General features: G+C 47.1%; 1 protein-coding gene across 1 annotated transcript; it reads right to left on the minus strand.

Moving 5' to 3' along the window:
- Nucleotides 1–1,481: 1,481 nt before the first annotated feature.
- On the minus strand, nucleotides 1,482–21,713 carry LOC112961985 (schwannomin-interacting protein 1). Its single transcript, XM_026057795.1, has 7 exons — nucleotides 21,636–21,713; nucleotides 14,208–14,326; nucleotides 8,523–8,640; nucleotides 7,640–7,837; nucleotides 6,703–6,826; nucleotides 4,415–4,508; nucleotides 1,482–1,533 (listed from the first exon to the last, which is right to left on the minus strand). The coding sequence occupies exons 1-7, from the start codon at nucleotides 21,711–21,713 to the stop codon at nucleotides 1,482–1,484; spliced, it is 783 nt and encodes a 260-aa protein (XP_025913580.1).
- Between the last annotated feature and the right edge of the window lie 2,339 nt (nucleotides 21,714–24,052).

Below are 24,052 nucleotides of genomic sequence, written 5' to 3' on the forward strand. Positions count from 1 at the left end.
CAAACAAAAAAACCCAACAGCACAAAAACTCCCCAGCCCTGTGAAACTCTAGCACAGTTTTGGTGCCTGCTTAATCTGGGCTGTGCAATTTCTGAGAAGCTTGGAAACAAAATCAGAATAAATCATTTTATAAAATACATTCTTTGTGTGGGATGAAATTTTGATACATCACATGCTTTTCCGAAAACACCCTGACTAAGTTGTTAGCCACACACATTGCAAAGATAAATTTGTCACGGAAAAAAATTAAAATGTAGAAGATAGCTAGCTTTCATGACACATATCTCCGCTTCTGGCTACAGCCAGTCGGTACTAGGAACAGGGAGCCGGCCATGGTATTTCAGCATTAAATCAAATAAATTAAAGGCGGAAACAGACCTATGAGTTCACCTAGTGTCAATCCTCCTTTCAGTGCCGGCCGCGGTAACCAGAGGAGGACGCAGCGAGTGCTGACCGGGTGAGACCAGATCCTGAACGTGAGCCCAGCCGCAAGGCAGAGAGGTGAGTAATTACCATATATAATACATTTAATATGCTGCTTAGATTTAACATAGATTTTTATTTCTGACATTGGTGAGTCATTTAAATATTTAGCCCAGACAATAAAATATAAAAACATCTACTGTATGTGCCTGCTGAGTCTAACAATAGTCACACTATTAGGGCCCCAGTGAATGTTATAATATAAGAATATCTTAAGTCAATGTCATACATACATTATGAACTTACAAATAAATAACTCTACAAAAATCCTGTCTTCTCTCCATAGTTTCATGTGATAGGCAAAAAAGGCTCTTTCTGGTGATGACAAATTAGGAATTGTACATTTAGTATATGAATACATTACTGGTGCATCACCAAAGTCAACCACTAGTCAACAAAAAGACATATCATATGAAACAATTTTTTTAATTTTTATTTTACATATTTATACATAAAACTTTCAAGGTAACTCTTTGAATCCAACTGAATGTTAATAGCACATCTAAAAATGAACGTCAGGTAGTCAACATTCACAAAATGTTGAAAACTGATTAAAATATACATATTACTGAAAGCTACAACTTCACTACGAGGCAGGCATGTATTTTTTGACTTGTATAGCACCGTCAATTACAGTTTCTTTATTTAAAACTACAGTGAAGAATAAAAAAGTAGTCAATGGTAAAATATCGTTCAACTTAAAATCTCTAAACAAACAAAAATAAAGTTAAACTACCCTCTCTTCTTATCCATGATTTATAATGTTATAAGTACTGTACATTTTTGTAATAATATTATTAAAATGCCTCATATTTAGTGGCAGAAGTAAAAAAATTAAAATAAATTAAGAAGCAGAGGCCAATCACTGGACATAAAGCTTCAGACATGATCAATGACTAACACTGATTTTCTTGTGCGCCACCTTGGACATCAGCATTTGTACAAACACAGAAGCAAAATAAAGTCTAGCTTGATCTCTAGTCTGATGGCTTCTCGTTTCATTTGGCTGGCATTTTCTCTGCCATGTGCTTCTGCTGACTTTCAGCGTGTCTGGGAGGAGGGAAAGAGAAAACTCGGTTATTTACTGCCACGGGCCGGGGGGAGGAAACCAAAACCAGGTGCATAAATATGTGCGCGGTGTTGAACGGCACAGTCGACATCTACACCACTCTGGAAGCAAACCAAAAAAACCCACTTTCCCAAGGGAGAGAAGAATTCAGCAATTCAGCAGTGGCTTATCTGTTCGGCTTCCTTACAAACTAGATTAGAGCAAGGGGTGCGCAGCTTAAATGAAAAGGAAAGGCAGTGTCCTCCGGGGGAGGAAACACCTTCTCCGACGTGTTTTTGTTTCAGCCGTTCATTTCCTCCTCCTCCTCGGCAAGGGATTCAGAGGCGCTTGTGTGAACACAATGAGAGGATGTGAAAAGCCGGCGTCAAGCCTGGCAGCCCGTCCTGCCCCCGCCTCGGACCAACACCCCCCCCAGCCCACCGCACACAGCCCAACCACGGCTACGGGGGACAACAACCAGACTGACAGCTGCTTAACTCAGCTCCTTTACTGGACTGGGGTTAGCTGCATTCGGGCAGCGGAAACGCTCTGGGAAGCACAGGAGGAGAAACAGCCGCAGCATCAAACCCCTGCGCTGCTATAAAGGGCGACAGAGAGTAAGCGGTGCTAATTCTGTTTCTGCGGGAGTTTGGTTTTCCGCAGCCCCAAAGCCCTAAACGCTTTGCCCCCGCCAGCGTCCCCGCGATCCCCAGCTCACAGGCACGGTCGTGATTGCAGCCCAGGCTCCGCAGTGGGATAACCCGCGGGTACAGCGCCCGGCAGGATCAGGTATCAAACCGCACGGTTCCTCAGTTTATCTGCCCTACGGTTCTCAAAGCCAACCAAAGTCCTCCCGCCACCAACAGTACCTAACCAAGTCACGCCCAAATGGTTCATCATCGGGGCTGCCCTGCGGATATGTCCCAGGCAATACGCATTTTCTTCTTCGTTTCTTTGCTTTCAAATGTTTAGGGCTATTTGGATTGAGCCTATAAATACTGTAATCCTTGAGGAAAGAGCCCTGACAGCACGTGGAGTTCATCTGAGCTCTCTGGCTCCGCCACGTTTCCCGAAGGGGGAGAAGAGCCAAAAGGGCCAGTTCAACTCCTGCTCCCCCCCCCACTCTCACAGGCACATGCCTCCCTGGCTGGGGAAATTCGGGGGGAAACGCGCTGCTCTGAGGCACCCTCCTGGGAGCATTACACTGCGACACAGAAGAGAACAGCAGCTGGCAAATTCAGCTATTGCAATCGGTAGGAGCATGTATCAGCCCACGGCTGGGGAGAGACCTGGGTTTGCGGGAAAATTGCCATAAAAATACGATGCAGCTCACGTGGGCCTCAAATGGACATTAAATTGTCCCAGAAAGAAGACCTTCTAATTAGCCAGCTCCATCCCTAATCCCAAATCCTGCTGCTTTATTATTTGCTATTAATTACGAGGCAGTGACTGTCTTGCAATATTTATAAATAACCATCTACCTCATTTATTTCTGTGGCTGCCATTCCTAGAAGTGCCAGAAGGTGGCATGAGAACTACTCTGAAAATCCCCCTGGCTCTTCCATCGGAGTTGCCGGAACTTTTTCCAGGTAGAGCATGATCAAATTTCAACCAAATATTATGCAACAACGAGATGTTTTAAAATAGAAAAAAATTTAGGCAATTGCTTTTTCTGTATCATGTTAGGAAGGAATTCTGAATACAGTATTCAAAAGGAAGCTTGGCTTCCAAAAGTTTTTAACAAATCTTATTTAATATATTTTTGCAAACTTAATGCTTCAGTATGCTTCAGCATCAGAAGCTCTGATGCTGGTGCACTGAAAATAATCAGTGCCATCTTTTTAAGCTTTTCTATCCAGAAGCTTTAAATATGTCTTAAATTATGCACTGCAGAAACATTATCTCAGAGGAAAATACCTCTTAAGCCTTGCCACAAATGAGTTTTAGAGTTCTTTTGGAAATGATGCCTATATCCTGAAATTCTTTCCATTTTATCTGCCATTGAACATTATTGCTTAAAAAATTAAAAAAAATTTTTACGTGTTGTTCAAGTCCTCCTGATTGCAGAGGTAAATCTGCTCTAGCTTCTCCCGCAGACACAGCTTTGATTGCTAGGGGAGCTTCTGTTTGGTGGTTTTTTTTTTTTTTTTTTGGATGTATTGGAAGTTTGTCTGGCAGCATCAAAGAGCCTTATTCCCAGGTGCGCTTTTCAGGCTTCAGAATGAAAACGCCGATTCAGACCATGGGAAAGCAAGGGCATGGAGGAACAGCTGCCTTTGGGGAGCTCTTGAAAGCTGCTGAAAATCCTCAGAACCTTGGCTCCTCAGTATTTCTGTTTCAGAAAAACCATCTAGCTCAGCCCCGCTGCTCCTCCTCAAAGCTATCCCACACATCTAAGCAGATGTTATGTTTCCGCAAGGTCCTCTAGCGAAAACTGCCACTTGGCTTTTAGCTTGGACACTGCAAGGCACAGAAGCGGCCTGAGCGTGGTGAATCCCGCAGCGAGAAGCATTAGCCCTACAGCTACTTGAGTGTTTTGCACACTGATTTGTTACCGTTTGACTATTTTTATTTACTGCCAGAAGTACGCTTTGTTTTGATGGTGGGTGTGTTTCTTAAGGAAACAAACAAAGCAATGGTGGGAAACTGCAGTGATGGCCAACTGATCAAAACAGCATTTTTCAGATTATTACACCAATTCTGATGATTTAACACAGTACTCGGTAGACAGACATGCTCCTTACAGTTGCTAGTGTTATCTCCTATGTGCCTTTGAACGCAAAAGCTTTGGTACTGAAATTCCGCTAACAGAAAACTTCTGCAAACTGCAGAGTGCGAGTTGAGAGCTGTGAGAACAGAAATGCCTGAAGGGCCACCATTCACCTGGTCAGGTCTTCGATGTCCACCAGCATCGCATCCTGCTCCGTGTGCAGTTCATCTCGAATGAGCAGCAGCTGCACCAGTTCTTCATTCAAGCCTGGGACCAGAAAGAAAGGAGATTAACCTTCTCTGTGATGTCCCAGGCTCCACGTTCGTGGGAGCTGTACATCGCCTTGCATCACCGTGCTACACTGCAACGTCGGCTCCCCAGGAGAACCAGGACGGGCCTCCAGAGGAGGAAGCTCATGAAGCTGCGGGAGAAGCACAGTGACTTCAGCATTTTCCAGACTAACCTGCAAGACTGCAAGAGCTCATTCCTCTACTGAACCTAACTGTGACTCTCTTGAAATAACTGAATGCAGCAGCAAAAGTCAGATGAATTTCTCAGTGCTTCCGCTCCAGCTCTAGCCCAGCTGTTTCAGCACTCACCCACCCGTCTGTGCAGAACAGCCCTGAGCAAGAAATGTGCTCCCGAAAGCAGCCTGCTTCGCCCTCCCTGACAGGCTCAGGGTCAGCTTTTTAATTTCCTGTGGCTAGGCAAAACGCGTTGCCCATGGATCATGTTCTGGGGATTACTGTTCAAGCTGATGCCTCTGCTTAAGAGAGATGTTAGCAAGACTGGATTTTTTGCTCAGGGTTGTGTCAAGAAAGAAGAAAATAAAAAAGGACCAAATGAAAAATTAAACTGAATTAACTTTAAAAGGAAATGCCTCTCTACAGCAATAATACGCTTCCTGCCTGTCTCTGCTCCCCAGTGCTGTTGTAAAGGGAAGCCTGGTATTTGCTGCTACCTGCAGATAAGTGCTCATCTGAAAATGGGCCTTTTCTGTGCAAACGAGGCAGAAACATGGCCGTGCTGGCACAAGAGTGCGGCGGGAGCGCAGCAGGACGCTGCAGGTGCTCGGCGCGGAGCGTGGGACACGGTGTGCGGGACGAGGTGCATCTGCTCCCTGTTGGAGGAAGCTTCAGCCAAAATACGATTCAGCAGACGAGGGGAATTACGCGGACATTGGGGTTGGCTGCAGGTAAGAGCAGAAGTTCTTCCCAATCCGGGACTCATTTCTTGCATGGTTCATTGTCTGCCTCTCTCCCAGCAGAAAATCAAAAGCACAACCGACAGCTGACTGATGTTTTCCACACCATTCGCATCCTGCCTTTTAAGTACTCCAGCTGGTGCCCCAGCCTATCAAACGAACATGTAAATAGGAGCAGTCGCTGCTGCCGGACTTCAGGGGAAAATCATTTGCATTTCATCGAGCAGCGCTGCAGCTTCAGCAGAGGACTGCTGGGTGCTCTCAGAAGTGAGGCTAATTAACAAACACAAGTAGTTAAGGAGCAGTACAGCAGCCCAAGTAACATTTTTTGACCTACAGCCACCAGAAAAGTCTACTCCAAAATTAATTAATTGATAGCACTGGAAGTTGTAGATCCCGCGAGGAAAAAAACCTGCATCTTTTGGAGAGAGCAAAGAAAGATGAGGCGGTGGGGCACTGCCAGTGCAGGCAAATGCAAGAACCCATTGAGTGCGTTAAGGCGCTGCAAGCCAGCATAGGAGCCATTTAATGGCATAGTCTATTTACCCAGGGATGCTTACTAACTGGAGGGTAAGGGGGAAGAAAACGAGATGAAAGTATCAGGGACCAAGAACAAACAGGAGGATGTCTGCAGTAGTTCTGCTCTCACACTGGCTGTTTGCTCATAAACCATCACAAATTTGAGGGGCAAATGTAGAGAGAAGTTTGTCCTTCCCGCATCGGTACGGCATAAAGAGGAAAGCTCCCCTCAAACATACAGGATATGCAGAACTTCAAGAAACCAAAAGGAAAATATTTCTCCCCATTTCCAGGTGGGCTTGTTTTCTGTACAGCACAGTTCTTTGGTTTCTTTGCTTGCAGATATTTATAAAACTGTAACATAGCAAGAGGAGTTTTGAGAAATATGAAAACACAGCCACAAAGCCATGAAAACTGGCAGATGCTTCCAGGACAGGCAAAGTTCCCAAAGCTATTTTTAACTGACTAGGTTTTGAGTTACAAATGGTGCGTTAAGTGCTGGAGCAATGTTACGATCATCACTGTTAGCTGGAAAAGCCAAGTGAATGCTTTAGGAGAAATGGGAAAAAAAAAGAAGGAAAAAAGCCAAAGGAGAGAACTCAGTCTGTGACCTCTGCAGTGCAGGTCTTTGATATATTTACATTATTGCACATTTAATAACATTTTTATGTGTATTCTGAAGTACTGTTCTTAATTAAAAGGGACATACCAAAGAAAAATTAAACAAGTATCACTTACTTTCTATTTGTGAGTGGAGATCATTGACTATCACTTGTAGCTGCCCGATAGTCATATCTCTTAGATCAGTGGGTTTTAAACTTCTTTTCATCAAGCATTCACTTATATGAGGCATATGTGGCAGCTAAAAGTAAATGTTAGACTTTTTAATTTTTTCTTTCAATTATTTATATTTCTGAACAGCAAAAGTTTGCATTCAATGTGTCCCCCCTCACAAACACACACCATTTACATTAATCTACTGAGACCACAGAAATGATCTGACACATGTACACAACATTTGAATCAAGTCACCCAAACTACTACTATTAACAGTGCACTGAAGTAAGAGGCAAGGCCATGACAGGCAGTATTATATCAAGACTGTAATACTCCAACTTGGGATGAGATTGGATTGATTGAGAAAAAATAAGTCTTACAGTATGATTGGCATTGGGCCTGTTACTGGCCTCAACGCAGTAACGACATTCCAGTTTCATCGTTTCATTTCCCACAACGATCCTGCTCCCGTAATGCCCCGTAAGGCGAATCCTGTTGACCCCCAACTACTGCCTGACGTTTCATACCTAAACTGCTCTTGTGCCTGGATACAGACACTGCTTGTGAACAAACTAGAACCAATTATTGACCAGTTGTAAATTAAGACAGAGCTTGAACTGCTATACTGGCCTTTATGTAGAACAAATGCTGGCTGGTCTTACTCTAATTCCTGGTCACAGAGAACAACTTGTAAACTCTAATAGACAGTCTGTGAAAATATCTACTTTGAGAGATATTAGAAAAATAGCAGTCCGTGTGGTTTTAAAGCTATTTGACCTCTTCCCCCCAGGGCAGAAGAGTAGTAATTAGAAAGAAATAGCTATGGCTGAGCACGGTGACGCTCAAACAACGCAAGTCTGTTGATATCCAAGCATACTGTCCATGGCCCCAAACTTACAAGATCAGCTACTGGAGACTTCTTCCGGTTCTGCTTTTCCACCTCTACTTGCATTTTGGCCATTGGCTTTGCCATAGCCAAGGCCATTTTGGCTTCAGCTTGTAGTTTCTTTTGCCTAGTGAGAAAATCCATGTCGTCTAGGGATTCAGACTCTTCTTCAGTAGTGTCTCTGTCCGAGTAGGAAGAGCTCTGCTTGCTCTAGGAAAGCAGACAGGCAGAAGTTACAAGCCCGGTAACACCTCATTTCCGCAAAAGCATCAGAGCAAAGAATTTTTGCTTTGAACTTAAGATACATTTATGCACTTAAAAAGGTGTAATTTCTACAGAAAAGGTGAAGAGCACAGGATTTTATTTATTTTAATCTGCAAGGCTGTCTTTAAAAATCAGAGTAATTCCTACATAGGCCCTCATGAGTATTAATAGCAACCTGAGTACTTTAAATTGAAAGAGGAGCCAAACAGATCAATAACTTTTTAAAGGACAGGTTGGATAAGCTAGAGGAAAGCCTACTAAATGTTTGGGGCCTCTGTGTTGCAGTCGCAAAGGAAAAAGAGAGGGAGAGCTGGAGGGAAGCTGATACTACTTCAGATTCGTGACTGTCTTGACAATTATCTGACCCTGAAAGGAAGGAAGGAGGGAAGAAGGAACATCGAATATGAAGGCATCTCTACTCAGCCAGCGGGCCTGTGCCACTAGGAGTAATTTCCTAGCTGCTGGTCAGCATCTAGCATTTTTTTATTGATGACTGAAGACTCCAGGTTTTAGCTTTGCTATTTTAATATGATCAGTTATCAGTTTCTATTACAGATCTTGTACTTTTTATGCTCCAAAATCCCATTGCTCTCCACGATGGGCCTTCTGCGAGATGAGTTATCAGACCTACCATTGGGGACAAGGGCGTATCCAGGCTCGTTTCCGTCTTGCTGTCGTCGGCATCGCTGTCTTTGTCGCTGCCACTGTCGTTCACAAAACAGATCTGCAGGTTCATCCCACTTTGTAACCTGCGGGGGAAAGGGAGAGGTAACCACACAACCGCAACAGCACTTCCAAGGAACGAGGGATTTCCCGCAGCAGCCCCAGGAACCTGCTGGGTCTCCTGACTGCACTAATAAATCACAGAAACATTGCAACTCCCACCTAAAGCCCCAATAGGAGAGTAAATGTCTGTCTCGGACATCCTTGTGGGAGTTAGCTTTATTTTGGAAGGAAAACCACAACATTAGAGCACCACTGGCAGCAAGTTCACATTTTAAAACGTGCTCTTTGGCCAGCTCTGAGTGCTCGCCACCAATGCCCGCGGGGCAAAGGGAAGCTCCCTGGCTCCAAAGCCACGTCGACAGCAGAGCCAGGAACGAAAGTCGACACTGGCATTCGAGTCACATGCAAGCTCCCAGGACAAAATCGGTGGTGTTATTTCGAAGTGGCAGTTAATGCCCAATTCAAATATGGGCCTAAAAACTCACCGGCTCAGTAACAGCAAAGCTTCTACCACCACCTATTGCTGAACCTCAGAATTACTAAGCTATTGCAGAGCTCTGTCATTTAGACGTTTTTTTAAAAACAAAATGAAGCATAACAATCAAAACTGTTCATCTAGCAGTTTAATAAGCCTGTTTGTGTCCAAAAGGCACTACTGCCCTGCACAAGATTATTACTTGTTTTCTGAAGTCTGTTACCAGCCCTGCCAGCCTTCCACACCACCAGTCAGTTTGGACTCCTGAAGACCACGTGAACTAACTTCCCATGCACTGATTTCTTCCAAACTCGGTGACTTAGCTCAGCACTGGGCAGTGTCCTCTCAAAAGAAGGCAATTCCAGCCAGCCAGAGAGAGGAAAAAAAAAAAAGAAAGAAAGCAATCCTATAGCAGAGACCTTCCCAGCTTGTAGTCAAACCTAGTTATCTCTATTAGCAAATGGCTCCTAAATTTATCAAGGAGAACACAAGTGACAGAGGCCTTAACCTCCGCTTCAGAACAAAAACCAAAAAAAAAAAAAGAGAATAAGGTCAGGAGGCACCATCAATCACGTAGCTTGACCTCTTTTCTCTCACAGATGACTTCATTCCTGCTCTCGCTACGCGCTGTGTCCAATACGTGCTGTTCGGCTAAATTTAGAGGTGCTTGGCCGAGGTGCTCAGTGCCGCAGCCCTCTCCCGCGGCGGCCTGCAGCCTCCGTCCAGCACCACCGGATCCCAAGGTGAGCTCCCCTTGCTCCTCCCTGCTCCGTTTTATTTTAAACCTGTCCTGGCACATCCTCTATTTCCCACTGATCGGCCCCTCGGGGATGGTGCCGGGCGGCCGGCGCTCTGGAGGGACCTCAGGGCATGTGTTTGCCAGGAACGTGCCTCGCAGGCACCCCAGGCTGCTCAGCCCCGTCCTGCCGCTGCTGACAAATCGCCCGTTTGCGTCATCTGCTCGGCTTTACGAGCACCGATATCACATTTATTTCCAGATCATTGATGAAAGTGTTCGGTAGCTTCAGGCCAAGCATCGATCCCTCCGGAGCCAGCAGCAGCCCTATCAAATGAAGACGATTTGCCCCCAAAGCAACTACTTTGGCAGTTGTTGGCTGATTTATAATCTGAATAAGGCACACGTTGCAGACACTGCCTGATGCTAGTTTTTTAATGGAAGTGTGCAGTACATCATGTGCCAGGTGAATCCCACTCTGACATTTACCTTTGGTCAGACAAACTTGTCATAGCAAACAGATTCTTTTTACAAAACTGTATTCATGACACCACACATTTAAATGTAGACTGCAGGACAGCTGATGGACAGGACCGTAATTATGAGCTGAACCCCATGGCAGCCTTTCTGTTATGTACCCTGAGCAGTCCAGGCTGCTCAGGCCAATTTGCCAGCCTGTCATCAGGCTCAGCCCAATTGGCCGCTTGCCTTCTACAAGTTCTGCTCAGAATTTCCTCAGTATCCCAGATTTATTAAAAACTAACTCCTTGCACCTTTTTTGGGTGAAAGCCCCAACTGCCACATGCCCAAGACGTGGCTTGTTCACACACTCAAGCTCTGCTGCATGCGACCCTTATGCCCAACGGGGTGGTTCACAGTGGTATTTACAGACAGCAAGTTGTTACCTTCCATTTCTTTCAATGGTATTTTTGATTCGTTATGACCATACAATAGATGGCATTAATAATTATACGTATGCTTTGAAGCTATGTTGCAAATACAGGTACCAAGGAAACTGGGAACAGTTCTGCTTTTGCTTAAAATTGCATCGTTTAGAGAGGGCAGAGCAAGTCTGCGTGACTCACCCGCCTTTCAAGAACACAACCTAAATGCCTAAAACATGTGCTTCCTGTGCAAACATGTATATGATGTAGCTCGGGGAGCACCGGCAGACAAAAGCATTAGAAACAGAGGATGTTGATCACATCGCAAAAAAGCCTGAGTCAACGTAAGGCACCGCTGGGAAGGAAGGACTGGCCAGAAAGAAGAATCTGTGAAATGCGAGTGCTCATCGGGACTTCCCGCGCGGCTCCCTGCTGGGCGCACGGCCGGGAGAGCCTGGGGAGGGAGCAAAGCCTTTCCCATCGCTAACCATCAGCTGCTCGCCGCGACAGGCCTCGGGTGGGCTCGTGCGGAGCCGCTTAGGAGTCTTATTTAATGCTCACACAAATTCCTATTGCCCATAAGCATTCACACATTATCCACAAGACCTGAATAAAGGTTGGGCTCATGAAACGCTGGCACAGGCAAACCCCCTTGCCCCTGGTGGTTGCTGCCGTGATATACGTACCTACTTCAGTGCTCTAGCACGCACATGAGTGCGAGACTTCGCGTCATATGAAAGCAGGGCTGCCACACCTTTTCACTACAAATTCCCCGTATGTAATACATAAGTGTATAATTACAAACTAATTTCAGTTCACTTGGATTTTTTGTAACTGAACAAACATTCAGATTTCAACCACGTTTTCTAAGCAGGGAAGTCAGTGGTGACAGAGATCTCAGCAACTCCAGGCAGGAATCCAGCCTCCAGCTGCAGCTCTGCTCCCTTCTTTACTCTTTTTTTGTATTCCTAGGACCAGGCGAGTGCATTCTGCAGTGAATCGCAGCACATCCAGCACACTCCTATTAAGCATTATCGGCTTGACACCAGACAACACAGCAGGCACGTGATTTTCCACAAGCTTTACTCTGTCGAAAGTTAAGGCAAGCTCTGCTCGGATGGTCGTGCCTTTGGAAGCAGCTTAGCTCTGGTTGCCTGGCTTCATGCTGGAGCCTCGGCACCCAAAACACGGTCCGTCGCTACCTGGAGAACTAACAAACAGCCCCGTTGCCTAAAGCGTCTCGTCTTCGGCCCCGATTCGGAAAGCCGTTAGGCGTGTGCCAGCACCGGCACGGCCTATAGCCACGAGAGGTGGTTGTTGCTGTTAGCAAAGGAATCCCCTTCTCTGTGACCTGGTTTGAATTTGGGTTTGTTGCAATTTCGCACTCCTGACGGACGGCGGGTTAATCCAGCATGCAACCCTGTCGCAGGCCCTGCTGCCGGCGTGGGGTGGGAACTGCAGAGGACCGACCTTCCCTCTTACTCACCAAATGCCTCTAAATCTGCAGGTGGAAGAAACTATCCCAAGACACATGGGTTTTTCTCCTCTCTGAAGCGTTTTTGCCCAGATTGGAAAGAAGGCTGTGGGCTGGCACTAGCAGCGAGCAGTGTGTTTTGCTGCCCGGATAGTTGCTCAGTGGTAACTACACTGACCCCTAACTCGTTACAGGTAATATGTCAAAAAGAAGGAGCTGAAACAGCCTTTTGGTTAGTGCCAATTGGAGCTAAATCCAGGCCAGTGCCCTGGAAGCTGCTGCAGGTCCCCAGTCCCAGTAATACTCGGCAGAGATCCATAATGCACACAAATGACACGGGAACAAGGGGACTCGCTATAAAAGTATTCACAGAAAAAGCCCGGGCGCCTCACAGCAGCCTTCCAGGTGTGCAGGTATGGCACACGCAGGTGTGGCCCGAATGGCGGGCGAGGGCAAGCCCCGCAGCCGGACACGGGCTGTGCTCTCGAGGTGATTTATGTTCGCTCTCCTGACAGCACACAGTGATTTATTCCCTTGTGCTTTGCATGCAAGCACAGTTTTCAACATGAGCGACGATCCTGCAAAGACTCCTGTAGGTGCTATGACATCCAGTGTGTACTAATGCTCTGCCCGGACGATAAATATTAACCAAATGCCAAAGCATTTAGGTATAGCTGGTAACTTCTCATGGTACATCTGCCAAGTCCTGTTGCACAATGTTAATTAGACCTGTCGCATAATTACAAGAGAGTGGTTGCTGGTTTAGCTGCAGCTACGCAAAGCAAAACTGTCTTCCCTTGCAAATTACTTAAAGTTCAATTTAATTTTACAATTGTACCTCTCTGGTGTAATAATAGTATTCCTCCTGTTTTTATGCCTCTCTCAGATTTTTTTCTTTCACCACACCATGGCAACATGTCTATCTTCACTGCTAATGTGGGAGGCGCTCAGAGCTTTCCAAGTGCTATGGGTTACTCACCAACAGCTGAATAACAACAAACCTTTCTGGAGTCTATCTGATATCTATAGAGGTTTTAAAAAATAGAACAATAAATTAGGTATAAGCACATACAACACGACAGGCCAGGGGATGGAGCTCAGTCCAGTTACAGGAGATCAGGGAGGGAGGCAGAGAGCAGGATTAAAGCTCATTTTTTTCATTCTCTGTATCTGTATCACTCCCTGATGCTTTCTCTGTGCAAGATTAATTGCCTCGAAGCAATGCAGAACAGCTGAACGGCTGCTCTACCATATGCTGACTGCCTATAGATCAGGGATGCCAAAACATGGATAAAATAACGCAGGTTGCCATTTGCCTCACTTCCCATCTTACACACATGCCTCTTTTCCTTTCTAAACACAGATCTAATTTTTTAATACGGCAGAACGCAATACTGGGAAGGGCAAGCATTCTGGTACAGGAGCATTAGTATATTATTCTTTATGATATTCTTTTATCAAAATAGAAATTCAGGCATTAAAATTCTACCCTGAATATTTTGCAATTTAACATAAAGAATTCCACGGGAAAAAGAAAAAAAAAAGGAATAAATCAACTGTTTTCATGGCAATAAGTCTCCAGTTGTGCATTTGTGATACTTCACCGCTTTTCCCAGCCTGCTGAAGTCCAAAGGCAATGCACAATCCATGACAGAGATCCAAAATGAAAACATGCATGTAGTTTCACAGGAAAATTTAGCTGGTTCGCTTTATTCCTTGAGCGTCAAAAATATTTCATTTACCCTCAGTTTTAACCTAGTATTTTTAGTATATTATTTACAACTACTTAAGTAACAGACACCAATTAGATACGGAGCATAAGATGTTCTGAAATAAGGAATGTTTAAGAATATGGCTGCAAGTGAGAATCATGGGATCTTCTGAAGGGAAAGTCTTAGGGTTCCCACTGGAGATCTCTCCCATTTATCAGCCTCAAACCAGCTTTCGCAGTACGTCTACCCTGGCCGTGGGATTAAAGCATTGCCGTGTGCAGCGTGCAGCTCCTGGGCCATTTCACCTACCGAGAAGAGAGGCTGGGCTTGCCACTTTTGCTGCAGCTGGTATAAATTCCCGGGCCATCATCAAAGAAACTTCCGAGGGCCAGTTTCTGCCTGATGGACTCTCTCTCATTCTTCTGAGCCTAAAAGCGAAGGAAAACAAAGAAGGGTTAAGCTGTCGGTCACATCATGGTGGTCATCGCGTTGACTTCCTGCAAGGATTAACATTGACCTAGCAGAAGCCTATATTCACACGGCAAGCAGAGGTGGACACGCTGCCGCATGCCTGCAGTGTCCCGCGCACACCGGACTTCTCCAACACGGGCCCCGCACGCAGCCCAGCACGCGGAGACACTCGGCATCAGACCGCGTGGCGAACCACGCGAGAGCTACCGCCACCGGGACACGCGCTCGGCAGCAGACTGCACGGCAAACCGCCACCGGGATCCACGCTCGCACCAGCGTCCTTCACCTGCCTCAGCAGCCGTCTCCAAAATTAAACAAAAAGGTTCTTTCTGCGACTAGGGAAGATGGAAATCGCACCCCTGTTCATGGGAGAGCAACGCCTAGGACTCGGCAAATCCACTCAGGTTTGCACCTTCACGACGCTGCCCTCAGAAGTGCAACGTCCTGGCGCACGTGGACTCGGGAGAGATCGACCGGGCTCGTGGGATTACGCGTAAATAGGTGGCAGTGCCACACGCCAACCGCCTGGGTGCGCGCACAGGTATTAATATTCACTGACGGCTCTCCGTATGCATGGACCTGTTTTTATGAAGTGTTTTCAGTCGCTCCAAAATAATTTCTCAAACAAGCAGAACAAATATCTGAGACGGCAGGATGACCAACCACCCCGGACTACCACATCCTCCTATTTCCTTCCTCAGCCAACGTGCTTAGGGACGTGTATTTAACCACTACAATCAAATTATCCATATTTAAATATTTTTAAGAAAAGGTAGGCTACAAAATTATCTAAAATTAATCACCAATCAGTGACTATGGAGATGACTGTGCACTCTAAGTAATCCATGTGCAATAAATGAAAATGACAGCTCTCCATTCACAATTAATACAAGTACTGTGTGAGCGGTAATGGATTATGTGCCCACGCTCACAGCAAGTACGCGCAAGAAGGTACGTTACTAACACAAGGAACGTTTTCAAGCCTTCAAGCATGCCGTTTTAAAATAACACAGAATACCTGATCAAAAATATGCAATGAAGGAAAACCTACCATGCCAGCATGGGCGACTTCCACAGTGTGAATCTAAATGTAAGTACTGTATTTTACCTGTTTGAGATAACTAAAATAAAGTACCTCTTTTGATACAGGCAAGTGATATATAATTAGATGCAAATTATTAACTTAAAATAGCTAATAATTTAATTCTAACTTCAGTGCTGACTACATGTATTACATTATTATATCGTCCATTATATTGTCACTCCCTTACCAAATACACACCTCATTTGTAAGCCAACTCCTTTTTAATCACTGCACATGATAATTTAAAATATTGTAAACAAATCTGATGATAGTATCAAGTAGAATTGAATTTTCAAGTCTAACTCCAGTTCTCAGAAGCTTGTAACTAGACTGTCCAACCAAATATGTTTTCTGCTTCATTTCCTAGGGTTTCCGTAAACAAGGCCCCAGTGAGTCTTCGTGACGCAGAAGGAGAAGAGAAGCGAAGGAAGTCTCTCATTCACAGCGCGGATTAGGAGCCTGAAGAACGTAACCTGCTTTAATTTATTTGTCTTACTGTTGGCAGCTGATGCTTTGCTGCCTGGCGTGAAGGAATTACAGCAGTGCCTCTGCTTCACAAAGCGCCGCCAAGTCTCGTAACTTCTGGTGGCACCACTGCTAGCATTTCTGAGTAAATAAGCATATATTCTGGTGCTCGCTGTGTACTGGCTTCTCTAAAATTTCAAGTGACTCACAGGTTTTCATTTATCCAACCCACAGCTCTTCACCCCAAACTTGCAGAGGCAAGGCACGGCCGGCTTCCCTCTCCAGCTGCACGAGAGCTTCCAAAGCGCCTTTGCTCCTACGGGACGCTGAGAGCTTGAGCTCTCAGCACGCTCGCCACGCACACAGCGTAACACGAGCAAATGACTTTTTAAGCTATTTTTTCACGCAATCTGCTACTTACTGAAGGTGCTTCTAGTCTTAATGTGCAGTAACATTTTGTAAATTCAGAAAAGAAACCACTATTTTGTCGAGCAAATCAAGAAGTGATGAAGTAATACACTGCCACGGAAAAGCTTTACAGACTGAAACCAGGCCCAGTTTGCCCACGCACATTGCTGGCTCTGCTCGGCCTTGCGATGCTACATGAACATCTTCTCTCAAGGCTGTGCTGAAGCCACCTGGCTGGGCCTTTGCGCTACCATCAGTAGCTCCCGAATTCTAGTAAATGTCAGACTTGCATATCTGTAAAATTAATTTGAGCCTAAGAAACACTTAAGATAAACACACGCATGCAATACTGAATCCTTAAGTCATCTGTAGAAAGAAGTCAAATGTTCAAATGTTGATGTTACAAGACATTAAATGAACCATGGCGTGCTGCATTTTAAGGTGTTTTGCAGGAGTATAAATAAAGATTCAAAGCATCTACTCACAGTAGCAAGCAATATGCCTAATATATTTGTACAGGATCGGAGACTTGGCCAGAAGCAAGATGTCAATAAAACATCAGTATCTACTGCAATGCACAAGCAGAAGTTGTGGACGGGCAGCTTTTAGGATTATGGCTATTTAAGAAATACTCATAGATATGTTGTACATATTCCTTTCTTCAAATAGAAATTTCTACAAATCTAAATCCGAGTTCAGCATCTTTTAAGGGCCAGAGGCATCCCCCAGCTCTGACAGGAAGCGGCCGGCACGGACCTTCCCCGAGCAGCCTGCTGGAGCCTGCCCTCCTTGCAGACGGTCGCCAACGCTTGGCCAAGGCACTTACCCCGAGGTGAAAAGTGCCTTTTTTGCTACCCATAACACAGACTGAGTGAGTGAAAGCGTCGGCTCTTGCCCAAGCTTTAGCTGGTGCTCCAGGGCCCTGCTGCGACCGGGTCCCCAGGGTGGGCACCGGGGCAGGGGACACGGGGAGGTCCCAAACCCAACCAAATACCTGGTGCCGCAATTGCTCTCGTGGCCCAGGCTCCTGGTGTTTGTCTTGCTACTGCAGACTTCTACTAGGTACATTAATATTTCATGAAATTGTGGATACTTATCCTCCCCCGTTTCTCAGCTCAGACGATCTATTTCCTTATCTTCCCATCTACTTACTATTTTCTGTGCCCTAATATTGTGTTTCTACAGAAATCAGGAGCCAAAAATACCTCTCTGCCTCCCAGTGGCAGAAGACACTTTCAGCACATCCCATGGCTGACTCCAGCTAGGGCTGCTCTTGCACCCATCAGCAGGCCCACATGCTTTCTGGGTGCTGAAAATGGTTCTTCCCTGCATTAAAACACACACAGACACAGACACACACACACACACTTTCACATATTCACCCCTTCCAGATGGTGCTGTCTCTCCAGACCTGTTTTAATTTCGCTCCGTTTCCCACTGAGACTGCAATGGCTCCTGGTTTGATATCTGTACGTTTAATCAATGTGCAATTTGCTTCCTCCACCAGGTCATTCCTGAGGATACTAAATAACACTATTCCCAGTACTGAACTCAGAATATCCCATTTTACAAAACACCCACAGGATAATGACCATAAAGAAATCAAGAGTACTATTTGTTATTATAAAACAGGGAACAGTTACTAAGAAGTATAGCATACCTAAGGGAACTGAACTTTATGCCTTAGACAAATTACCTAACAGCTGCATTATACATCCTGAGATGGAAAACTATGGATTGAGAAAGAAATGCATAAATGTTTCTTGAACTATCAAATATACTCCCTTTGTATCTAAAACTAACGGATGAAATATTTGAAATATAAAGGTATTATCGAAAAAATATGAAAATGTTACTTAAATGTATATTTTGACACTAAATCAAAAAATACATGTATTTTTAAAAAAGGGGCCTGTTGCATAGCTGAAGTCTAATCTGTTTAGACTGTGCTCATTTAGAAAAGCTGGACTATTATTTTAAGGAAAAGATTGCTTTTTATTTTTAAGGAAAAACACTTTTGGATGGATGTTTTCCTTGCTCACATTTACAGAAGACCAGAATTCATCAACCTTTTTCTACTTTTCAGCCCTTCTACAGATTAGAAATTGGATTTCCACTTCCAAAAGTACCAGCGCTAGGAGTAAGCCGGGTAATTCCCGGCAGTACAGCTCCTTCCGAGCAGAAACGGAAAGAGGAAAGGAAGAAAATAAACGGCGGAACTAGCTTCCGCTGTGGGACCTCGCCGGCGGCGCCAGGGTAAGGGTGCGCAAGACTCTTCTCCTTCCCCCTCGTTCCGAACCCGTCTGCGGGCACTTCCGAGACGCGGGCAGGCGGCGCGCGGGGGTTCAGCACCAGAGACTCGGGGGCTGCCGGAGCGCAGAAGCGACGAGCTCCTGGGCACCGACCGCCTGCGGCCCCGGCCATTCCCGAGGTGCCGGCGCCTCCCGGGAGGCAAACGCCGGGACGCCTCGGTGCTGCCGCTGAGCCTTCCCGAGGCTCCGTCGTGGGCGATGGGGAGCGGAGCGATCCACGGCTGGGGGCGTTTCAAAGCCTGCCGCCGTCAGGGAGCCTGGTTTTCCTCTCGCAAACGGGCAACTAGGTAGTTTGACTTAAAATACAGTTTGAAAGGTCAGTAGCTGCCTTTGTTTAAGTACACGAATAAAAACATAATGCTAGATTACGGCCGTAACTGCCTACCTCTAACGGACTGTTACGTTCACCGTAAAGGCAGATTGCCAGGAAAAGTCCAGACTTTCAGCACAAGTGCAGCAGTGAATTCACCAGCCGCAGCACACGCGGCGTGTTCCCCCGGCCCTTATTGCACGCTGTAACTGCGGTTGTTTGTAGGCCTCTTGCAATTATCTCTCCGTTGTTTGCGGATTGCACCGAGCGATCCGTATCCCTAATCGCTCCGTTGTTGCCTTCCCTACACTGGCACCTGAGCCCCCCGCGAGCACCCGCGGGCTCCCGCGCCCGCTCAGCCCGGCCTCCCCGTGCCACCCACCTTCTCCGTGCCTCCGGCCTGCCCTTAGCGAGACAGGAGAAGTCTATCCGTGCACACCACCGTGCTCCTGGCAGCCAGTGGTTTGGGAAAAAAAAAAAAAAGACTTTGGGGTTAATAAACAAGCAAAAAAATGCAGTTGCATTTGCAAACTCCAAACCGCAGGCGTATAGCACTGTGCTCGCAAGCTGTGCTCACTGGGGCCTTCTGCCACTGCGCGGGGCGGAGGACGGCTGAGTCTCGCCAGCACGTGAAGGCGGCCAGCGCTCCGCAGCGCAATGCAGACGCTTGAACTGCACGACGCCTTCGGGCCTCCCGCCCTGACTGCGCAGCAGCTACGGACGGCCATGGGCCCCTCCGACGACCCGCTCGCCTCAATGACTCGGCAACGCTGCCGTCCAAAATACCCCTATGTGTCTGCATAAACCTGGTGCCGGGGGTCACCGCCTGGGCTGGGGCGACGCACCTGTGGTTTAGAGAACGGGGTCTTCGGCGGTAAGAGGAATTTCCAGGTCTGGCTGTTTCTGCCCCAAGAGCGTTCACTCACCCAGCACTTCGCGGGCTCCTCGGCCAGGGTCACCTCCCCCAGCTGCCCGGTTTCAGCTGTTTCTGTCTGTGCCATTTCTGGATCACCCCGGCTTCTTCCACAACTTATCCAGTGCAATCAGGAGGGTCTGAAAGCCATCAGAGCTGCTTGGATCGTTAGCTGATTGCTCATCCATCAGCAGCAATGCATTAGACCATTATCTCCTCCGGACCCATTTCATCTCTTATTGACCCATTTCTATACGCATTTTCTTCTGCATATAGAAAACAACAGGCGACTATGGAATTTTTAACACTTGGATATAAAAGTCTGTATACACCATCCATCCATCTATCTACATGGTACCTTTGATTTAAATGTGGAGGTATAAAAAATCATCATGATCGAGAGCATGACGTGGTGCACCACATGCCTTCTTCCCACACGAAACCCTTCCTGCGGGGCGTCAAGATACTGCTCACGTGAATTACGAACGCTCCAGCCTCTCCCCTACCAACCTGCTTCAAGGCTGAAAACCTAAGTCGTGGCACTCGTAGGGTGGGTGTAGATGCATCGGATTTCTGCTCTTTGCTGAGAATCTGAATAAAGTCCATACTTTATGTCACTTAAGAAGTAATAATTGGACTGCTCTTTTTGATACGTACCACTCCATTCGGCTGATTTATTTAGTGTGCAGACAGCTGTATTAATAGCCTTTACTCATTAAAGATGCCATCTGAAATAGCCAGTAAAATTGCACATAAAATATTTATTTGCAATTCAGGTGTAACAGCAGTTTGCCGTTCCCCACATTGTACTTTAAAACCATGTACGCCAGGTAAAGCGGCGAGCTCTCCGTAATGGATGGTGATACTATTTCTAGAATTATGTTGACCTACAGCAAGACGGGAACGAATGCCAGCCATTCCTTATTAATACCGTGTTTAAAAAAGAGCAACGCACTGAAGTCTAGATTGATGAATACTATAAATATTCAGCAAGAACAAAACCGCAGCAAAGCAGTGCCAGTTTTGGCAAGCGATCGGATGCAAAGGGTTAAAACGCTCCGAGGTCAGCGAGGCCGCGGCGCTCGCCGGAGCCGGCGGTGGCTGTTGGGGACATGGGGCCGGACGCCTGCCCATCGCACGGATCGTGAAATAGGGCGAGCAGCCGTCGCCCCCCGGCCGACGGTGCCGGGACGGCCGGGTCGGCCGCGAGCACGTCCTCGCCGTCAGCGTCAGGGCCTCCACCGGGCAGCTACGGCTATTTTTGCCGGGGCCTGTCATTACCAGACATGCACAATTACTATATTTAAAGTTCCCAAACCATACACGGGGCCTTTTTTTATCGCTGTAAAGCACAAAGGCTATGATTGGATTTACAAAAAATCATGACTGCAGAACACTTGTTTTAAAATCCTTTTCTTCACCAAGGATTTACGGGAAAATACAAAACAAAGTCAAACGTTTACAGCCCCTCAAACTGTGCAGCGAGTTGCCTTCAACATCAGGGGGTCTGAGGATATAAAAACCAGGTTTGGAAATGCTGCTCAAGATAAAGTTGTGCTAAAGAAAGGCAAAGTTTTGTTGGACATCAGGGTGCGGGAAGAGCAGGGAGGCGCTCCGGCAACGCGAACGGCAGCGGCGCGGCGGAGCGCTTCCCGTCGGAGCGCTTCCCAGAGGGGCCGCGCGGCCACCCGCCCCCGCCGCCGGCTTCAGCTGTTTCGCGGTGGCGGCAAGAGGCCGGTTGCGCGGCGACGGAAGGGCGCTTTTTGTCCCTTACCTTTTTGTAATTCCCCTCCAGGGCCGGCGCGGCTGCCTCGCTGATGATGTCACCCACGCCATCACCGGCTGGGTCCATGCTTCAGCCCCGCAAGGCGCACATGGCGGCGGGGACGCTCCTCCTCGGCGGCCCCCCGCGGCCCCAGCCCATGCCGCGCGGTCGCTTCAGCGCTCGCCTCCTTCCTCGACCCGCAGCATCGCAGCTTCTTAACTGGGAAACTCGCGGCGCTGCGGGGCTCGGTGGCGGCGCGGGGGCCGCGGGGCCGGCACCGTCCCCGTCCCCCGCACACTCCGCCAGCAGCCTCCCCGCTGCACCGTGCTCTTCCCTAATAAAGGCAGAGGCCTCCCCCCGCCGCCGGCAGCCCGCGATAAAAATAGCCGAGTGGCCTCGCGGAGCAGACGGCGCCGGGGCAGGGAGAAACCTGGCGCCTCGCGGCCGAACCTCAGCGCGGCGCCTTGGGCACGGCGGCGGAGGGCAAAAGCAAGGGGGTTCCTCCCGGGATTTTCTAAGCGTAAATATCCCGGGTAAATCACCGCGGTCGGGAGCGGAGCTGCTCGGTTTCCACGTGCGGGACCCGTTTATCGAAGGAAGGCAAAGGCGGCTCCCCAAAGCCACCCGCGCTTATCTTCATCGCAAGAGGAGCTCTTCAGGCTTCTCACTGATGCAGGAACAGCAAGGACTACTATCACATAAAAGTCTTCATCCTTTACAAACTACAGATACCTTGCTTGGGAACTTTCTATTTTATAAGTTATTCCTTGGCTAAAACAGTTTTTTCAGGCACAAAAATGGTTTCTAGGAATGAACAAGCAGAGCTCCGAAGGCAGCCAGCACGAAGCCCGGGCTTGCCACCAGGCCTGCACGTCTCCAGAGCCAGGTCAAGCGATGCCAGTAGAGGCTGGTACAAAGTCAAGGGGTGTTACCGAATTTAGCAACCCACGTCGGCTCCGGCTCTCAAGCCAGCCAGACACCACGAGAAGGTTTCTGCTGCTCTCCGACCTCCAAATTTCTTAGAGCTCACGTTTGTTTCTTAAATAGTTACGCAGTGAAGCCCATGGCTTCACAAACATTTCAGTTCTCCATGTTGTTCCTGAACCTGATACAATTCCTGTTTAATCCTTGCTGAGATCTAAAACATGTCAGATCCACCGCGGGTGTGAAAAGCTTGCTACGTATCAGCTGCTGGTGGAGAGAGAGAGAGAGAGAGAGAGAGAGGCAGCATGTGGGTGAAGGCAAGGAGATCTCCTCCCACGGCGCCGAGGTTGGGAAGATCTCGCGAATACGGCAGGCTGGCAGCAAGGAGCCGGGGCGTCCACGCTGCCCATGCAGGCTTGCAGCAATGCGGGTCTTCTCCGGCGGGAATGAAGCTCACAGAAGGGTGGGAGAAGCATTCGGACCCTGCTTGGCCTGAAGGCACCTCGCCGAGAAGCTGCTCTCCAAAGGTGGGCCAAAAGCAAGTGCATCAGGCTGCAGCACCCCACTGCGTATGTGACCACAGACATCAACAAATAGGTCAGAAAAAGGGTTTGGTCGCGTGGTTTCATCGCATGCAGCAGGTCTTCTGCATCTCCAAAGTCTACAAGTCTTCTGAATCCCCAAAGACTATGTTCAAGTCCCTCCTTATTTACTTGTGACAACAGCGGTACTGATACCTAGCGTGACACGACTATGCTGCATGTTAGACGAATAATTTTAATAGTCCTACAAAGTTTGTGTCTACATGATACGTCCAAATCATACTGCCATAATTTCCCCCAAAATGCATTTTCTGTTCAGTTTATCAGCTTTAAGGACATGCGTTACAGCACTATTCTACTCTGAAATTTCGGGGAAAACAGTAATAATAAACAGAATTGTTTAAATTCAATTATTTTTCTAGGACGCTGTCTTGTAATTACTTTGTTTCATTTGGGAATTATAGTTAGCTGGATATTTTATTATTTTTGGTTCCTCTCTGCCGCTGACTCATTGTGTCATTTCCTGATCTTACTAAAATTAACTTCCTTTCCCTACAATAGGGATCCTGATGTCTGTTTTGATAACATTACTTGGTTTCCCAGTATAGCTTTGTTCACAATATAGTAAAGCCTATAGTCTATCGCAGCACTCTAATACGCGTCACCCGTTTCATTTATTTCTACAAACACTTAGAAATCACTGCAAAAAAGGCTGGTGCCAAATAATTGATCAAACTCAAAATGTACAGAAGAACCGATGAAACTGCACGTGCCCGAGTGTAGCAGGGGAAGGAGGGAAAGGTGAGCTGAGAAGTTTCAATCAAAGCTCCTCACATCACAGAAAAACACAGCTTTTTGTCAAGCGACTGTGCACATTTCAGATCTAAATGCTGAGGACGCGCGACAAACTCACTTTCAGAAGCGTGACCCGGAGCGCTGCGCGAAGGGCGACGGCACGCG

Source organism: Apteryx rowi, unplaced genomic scaffold (genome assembly GCF_003343035.1).
Source record: "Apteryx rowi isolate R43461 unplaced genomic scaffold, aptRow1 scaffold_140, whole genome shotgun sequence".
NCBI lineage: Eukaryota > Metazoa > Chordata > Aves > Apterygiformes > Apterygidae > Apteryx > Apteryx rowi.